This window comes from Dendrobium catenatum, unplaced genomic scaffold (genome assembly GCF_001605985.2).
Source record: "Dendrobium catenatum unplaced genomic scaffold, ASM160598v2 fragScaff_scaffold_665, whole genome shotgun sequence".
NCBI lineage: Eukaryota > Viridiplantae > Streptophyta > Magnoliopsida > Asparagales > Orchidaceae > Dendrobium > Dendrobium catenatum.
This window is the reverse complement of record NW_021319127.1, coordinates 3,180,558-3,187,505: the sequence shown is the minus strand read 5'-3', so window position 1 is coordinate 3,187,505 and position 6,948 is coordinate 3,180,558. Positions and strand designations below refer to the sequence as shown.

General features: G+C 39.3%; 1 protein-coding gene across 1 annotated transcript; it reads left to right on the top strand.

Moving 5' to 3' along the window:
* The first annotated feature begins 4,824 nt into the window (after positions 1-4,824).
* LOC110092173 (pentatricopeptide repeat-containing protein At3g56550) lies at positions 4,825-6,679 on the top strand. The gene has a single exon (XM_020816590.2). It carries the CDS (start codon positions 4,886-4,888, stop codon positions 6,644-6,646), a length of 1,761 nt encoding a protein of 586 aa, XP_020672249.1. The 5' UTR covers positions 4,825-4,885; the 3' UTR covers positions 6,647-6,679.
* Positions 6,680-6,948: the final 269 nt, after the last annotated feature.

Sequence of the window (6,948 nt, the reverse complement as noted above, 5' to 3'; positions counted from 1 at the left end):
CTCCAATATTGACATAGCACTATTCACGATCGTAAAAATGACGCTAATAATGCTATTCGGGCTGAAAGATTGTAATAGCTACAAAAGGACATTTGCAGTTTAATTGAGGATGCCTAAGATAGCCGTCCCACTAGCAAACAAAGTGGAGCTCAAATGAGATAGAAATGATTTTGTGTGGACACCGGATCGAGAGAACTGTCAGATTTTTTCTCTGTCTATAATAAAATTGTCGCCGCTATAGTAAAAACATAATCCACTGTAATTTTACTGTAGACAGATAGAACACCAAACGATTCTTCTTCTATTCTGTTTACACATAGAATAATTCATTTGGATGAGGGGAAAATTATATGAAGAAATTAAGAGAAAAATCACAACAATAAATTGATGCCATTAAAAACAAGCTGATTGTGACAGTATTTCCTTCATCACTGCTCCATCGAAGTACCAGTCGCCAACAGATTCAGCAATTTCCTGCATTGCCTAATAATCAATATTGGCTGATATGGGATTCAACCATAACACATTAATAGAGCATTTAATGCTCCAAATCTTAGCACATCTGAAAAATTATTCTCTGAACCGACATGTCATGTGGAATACATTCATGCATGACATGTACGAATGCGCATGGCATATACATAACATTCCATAAAAGGAACAATTTCTATCAATATTTAATGAGTTTCTCGTAGATTTCAATATTTCATAGCAAATATCTTCATAGATTTAATTTCTTTGACAATTATTGGGCATTCATATTATTTCACTACTTTCATATAAATTTTATAGTGGATATATTTTGTATTCCTCAGATTTTTTTTATTAACAACAAGATTTTAGATATGACCATTTATTTTTTTATTAATATAATAACATGATAAAAATCGTTTAAAAGAAAAATGTTGCGGCTAGAATATTTGCGGCAATAAAGTGAGTAAATTTTTTACGTATCGACGCATGAATATCTAGCACACAAATATAGAGAGAAAGTAGTAAAACATCAATGTGAAAAGATTTTACTAAATTTTAGTGAATTACACATGTTAACCCCATCCCTTGACTTAGAGGGGGTCTATTACAGTTGTTTGGAAAATTGCTTCGATCGAGCACGAATGTCGAAGCATATTTAGAAGGATCACATCATTATTTGGATGACAAAATGATATTCAAATATAGCATGCTTATAGTTAAATCGAGCGGATTGGCGAGATGAATCCAACGAGTCCAAGATTGACGAATTCTAACATCATTAAAGCACTTAAACAGTTGAAAACTCTCTATGATCGGGGGAATCAATACGAGCCATCCGATGGGGCACTCCGAAATTGCCCCAGATCATCTCTATATTTACAAGGTGTGCCACTCATGAAAATTTTATAAATAAACCCTCACTATCCACATGAAGGGGGGCTTGGCTAGAGATTGGAAGAGCTCCAAGACTTCAAGAGCTCCAACACCATCGCCGGCGAACCCCTGTTGTCAGTTGTCGGACCACCTCTCATTCGTTCACCCCAAAACTTCTAACCGGACACCACCGGACTTCAGCCCGACATTCCTTGGACCACCGCCGGACTTCCACCCGGCCATCGACCAATGCTAAACTTTAGCCTGACTTATTGGACCACCACTCAGCTGTCGAGCGCCACCAGACTTCAGCCCTACCGTCGTCAGACCACCGCTCAAGTGTCGACCACCACCGGACTTCCACGTGGCCACTAACCACTTCCAGACTTCACCCCGACCTTTGTCGGATCACCAACTGGCCGTCAATTGCCTCCATACTTCCACCCGGCTGCTAAAAGTCTCAGGACCTCCGCACGACCTTCATCCGATCATTCCCCTCCAGCTATAGTCCATTTAACCTTCGTTGCCTGACAACGATCCTTCCGATTTTTGTCGCTCACCGACTATGTTCCTTCTGACCTCCATCATCAAACAACATTATTTTTGACCTCCGTCGTCCGTCGATTACGATCCTTCCAACTTTCGTTGCTCACCGACTATGGTCCTTCCGACCTTCGTTACCAGATAATAGTCTTTCCGACTTACGTCACCCGTCGACTACGATCCTTCTGACCTTCAACGCTTGCCGACTACGGTCCGTTCGACATCCGTCGCTAGAACCAGTCTTCCTGACCTTTTTCGCTTGTCGACTACAGTCCTTCCGACTTCCTTCATCAAGTATGATCCTTCCGACCTCCATCGCCAGACAACAATCTTTCCGGCCTCTATCTCCCGTCGACAATGGTCTTTCCAACCTCCCTTGCCCCGCTGACTATGGTCCTTCCAACCTTCTTTGTTGACTCACAATCATTCTAACATTCTTTGCTAGCCAATGATTTTTACGACCTCCGCCGCCAAATAATGGTCTTTCCGACTTTTGTCGTCCACGGACTATGGTCCTTCCAACCAAACGAACACGTCAATAGTGATTCTTTCTATTCCCACCATGTAACACACTCTATATGATGTATATTTCTTACATAAAGCCAAGACCTTCCCTCCAATGAAGGGTCTCATTTGTAATTGACCACAAATAGTAGATTCATTCAAAATGATCCGTGCCCCATGATTTTTCCCTTTTTCATGGTTTTCCACGTAAAAAACTTGGTGTCTCTTATGAATACTACATCATATCTCTCTTATCTGATTGCGTGCTGGATATTCGTACAAAGCTAAGACATTAAAATATATATTTCTCTGCCAAGGTAAATATTCCAAGACACAACACTATTGAAATCAAATAATTAAGTTTCGTATTTGCTCATTTTTTAAATTTTTTTAAACTTATTTCTTAAGATAATTTAAATTTAAAACAAGCTCCTTTTTATAAAAAGCCCCTTAGTTGGTTGGTTGGATGCAATTGCATGAACAAACACGAGGAATGATAAAATGCTCCAATGGAGAATCATTGTAAGTGACAATATGAGCTTTTCCTATGTTTTTTCTTTACAAAATGTTGGCTTATTTATTATGCCACATTTGCTTTTGGATTTTTTTATTCAGTGAACTCTTAATAAAAATTTGCAGTGATAGAAAGAGATATAATTTAACGTCTTAGTTTTGCATGAAGATCCAAAACATAAATAAATAAAAGAGTATGGATGTATCGTTTATAAGAGACACCAATATTTTTATGCGGAAAACTCTAAAAAGGGAAAATATCACGATGTCTGGCCTTATTTGAATGAATACACTAGTATTGTTGGTTGAGTACATATGAGGTCTTTTCTTGGGGGGAAGACTTTATGTTGCAAATACACATGATATAGAGTTCATTGCATGGTAGTTGTTCTTAAAATAGTGTTTACATTCATGGTTGGTCAATTGGACTGTATTTGTGTGTGTCCGAGGTCAAAAATATAGTAATCAAAGGGTGAATGTGGTATGATGGATCACAATGGGCAAGCGACGGTGGTCGGAAGGATTGCAGTCGGCGGGAGACTGTAGTCTGAATGGACCGTATTTGGCGGGCAACAATGGTTGGAAAGAATGTAGTCGAAGGGTGTTGGTGGTTAGAATGGATAGTAGTCGGTGGACGATGGTGGTCAGAGTGGATCGTAGTTAGCGTGTGACGGTGGTCGGAGTGGATCGTCGTCGGCGGGCGATGGTGTTTTAAAGGATCATAGTCAAGCGATGATGGTCGAAGGGACTATAGTCAGGCGACGATCGATGGCAGGGCTGAAGTGCGATGAAGGTCAATGGTCGGGCAAAAAGTCTGGCGACGATCAACTGGCAGGAGGTGGTCGAGGAGGAGTATGGTGGCAAGAGAGTTCCTAGTTTTATCTTCCTCTCTTATCTTCTTTCTCATACTTCCTCTCCCCATTAGTGAAGAATGATGAGTCTATTTATAATTTTTTGGAAGTGACATAATCAATAAACAGAGAGAAGATCGGTAACATATTGGGAGAGTTTCAAATGGATGGTCAATATCAATTATCAACTCCCTTGATTGTGGTCAGTTTATTGAGTATTTAGTGTCTTAATTGTATTAGAATTCAACAATCTTAGGTTCGTTGGATTCGACTCGTCAAGTTGCTCGATTCAACTATAAGCATATCACATATGGATGTCATTTAGTCATCCAATTTATGCTTTGAGCCTTCCAAATGTGTTTTAGGCCCAAAATTTGGACCAATTTGGGCTTAGATTGGGCCGAATTTGGTGTCGTTGGGTTTATCTTTTTGAGATGTTCAATTCAATTATAAGTTTGATGAAATTGGAGTTCGGATAGTCTCAAATTTAATTTTAGAAGTTTTCAATTCAAATTTACCTCGAGATTAATGCCTGATCACAAAAAATATTTGATAACATATCACTCACAAAAAAAGTTTTTATGAGCAATAAAGAATATGTAACCAATAAAATGGTATTAGATGCCTAACAAACTAAATTGTAAAAAAAGTTATATAAAATGAATTCTAAATAATTTAAGGAGGATTTACATACATACTATTTTATATCATATTATTTGCAAATCTAACATTTAATTTTTTAATATTTCATATCTACCACCTATAGATCGAATATGGATTAAAAGAATTAAATACTAAAATTTATAGAGTGATATGAATGATAGAAATGAAATATAAAAAGTTCATATTTAATATTAAGTTTGTTTATAGATAGTAGGCATGAAATATTAAAATTTTAGATATTAAATATGTAAAATGGTATGTATGTAAATCTCTCGTAATTAAATGCATTTAAGTAAAGTGAAAACCAGTCAATCATCCTTAAAAGAATTCAATAGAGAATCCTCGATAAATGCTATCATTTTTTTTTTTGAAACATTTATTTTGATTGAGTGAGCTTCTTATATCAAATTTTGAACAAAACCAAGGAGCCACCAAATTGGAGCTTCAGACGAATTCTGACGAGTATGTGCAGAGTCGAGGAAGCCATCCTCACTCTCCTTCAAGGCTGTAACAGTATGCATCGTCTCCGCAAAATCCATTCTCATGCCATCTTACTCGGCTTTGAGCACAGCTCGGCAGTCGCCGGAAAGCTTCTCTCTTTCTGTGCTACTTCTTCCGCCGGCAACCTCTCTTACGCTCTTCTTCTCTTCTCCCGCCTGCCGAACCCTTCCACCGCCCACTGGAACTCCCTCATCCGTGGCTTTTCTGTTTCCCCTTCCTCTTCGTACTCCATGTCCCTCTACAACTCCATGTTATCCTGTTCCTCAGCTGCTCGCCCGGACGCCGCCACCTTCTCCTTCCTCTTCAAAGCTTGCGGCCAGAATGGGGCTACAGGTAAGTGCAGGGAGGCTCATGGAAGCATTTTTCGATTTGGGTTTGCCTCAAACATAATCGTTTGCACGAATCTCTCCAGGGCATATGCTGATAACGGGTCTGTGGGAGATGCAAGAAAGGTGTTTGACGAATTGCCTGATAGAGACATCGTTTCGTGGAACTCAATGATAGCTTGTTACTGCAGGGCAGAAATGCATGAAGAAGCGTTGAGGGTTTATGAGCAGATGAGGATTGTAGGTTTTTCGATAGATGACTTTACTGCTGTCGGGTTGCTCTCCTCATGTGCACATCTTGGTGCTTTGGAGCTTGGAGTTTGGGTGCATAGGTTTGCTGAAGAAAATGGTTTTTTGGATAGAAATGTTTTTGTCGGTAATGCACTGGTAGATATGTATGTGAAGTGTGGGAGTTTGGAGCAAGCTTGTATTGTATTTGATAAGATGAAGAGGCGGGACACTTTCACATGGAACTCATTGTTGTTTGGGTTTGGTATTCATGGCCATGGGAAGGAGGCAATATTGTTCTTTCAACGGATGGTTATCGCGGGGGTTCAACTAAATTCAGTATCTTTCCTTGGGCTTCTTATGGGTTGCAGCCACCAGGGATTGGTTGATGAAGGTCTGGAGTATTTTCATGCAATGAGCTCTAAATTTGCCTTGAAACCTGATGCCAAGCATTATTGTTGCATGGTGGATATGATGGGTCGAGCAGGGAAACTTGAAAAGGCTGTTGAATTTATCAGGGCTTCATCATTTGTAAGTGATCCAGTTCTTTGGAGGGCATTGTTGAGTGCTTGTAAAATTCATAAAAATGCAGAGATGGCAGAAGTTGCTCTTGGAAATCTCATTGAGATGTCAGCCCATAATGCTGGTGATTGTTCTCTTCTTGCAGGAATCTATGCCTCTAACGGAAATTCTGATGGTGTTTCAAAGATGAGGAAAATGGTCAAGGAGCAGGGAATGAAGACCACTCCTGGTTGGAGTTGTATAGAAGTGAAAGGTGAGGTGAGAAAGTTTGTTGTTGATGATATCTCGCATCTAGACATTGAGGAAATTCATAAGAAGCTGATGGAAATGATCAACAGAGCAATTGCATTGGGTTATCCTGCTGAGAAGTTTAAATTAATTTTAAGTGAAAAATCTCCTGAGATGTATAAGGAGTGGATAGAACATGGAGGAAGTTTCCATAGTGAAATCCTGGCAATTGCTTTTGGACTAGCAAGAATGCCAGAAGGGGCTATATTAAGAATCGTAAAAAACATGAGGGTTTGTATGGATTGCCATATGCTAACAAAGCATGTGTCAAGGGCATTTGATCGAGAAATCATTGTGAGGGATCGTGTGCGGTTTCATCACTTTAAAGATGGATCATGCTCATGCAATGACTATTGGTGATGCTACTTCCAAGAAGATTTTTTTGTCACGGACGCTATCATAAGAAGGTGGTCATTGAGGCATTTATGATGTGATTCAAGAACCTCGACTGAAGACGAGGAAGATATGCAGAGATCTCTGGCAACAAGATTCTAGTAAACATTTTTAGAGGTCTTCATCCAACAATTCACCAGCTTTCTTGTTGTGGGAATGTGATTTAAGAGGCCCTTCACACATCAGGTTGCTAACCTTCAATTTAGGTAAGCTACAATTGGCTTATGGATTGACATAGACCCTTATCAAACCAATAAAAAATACATAAT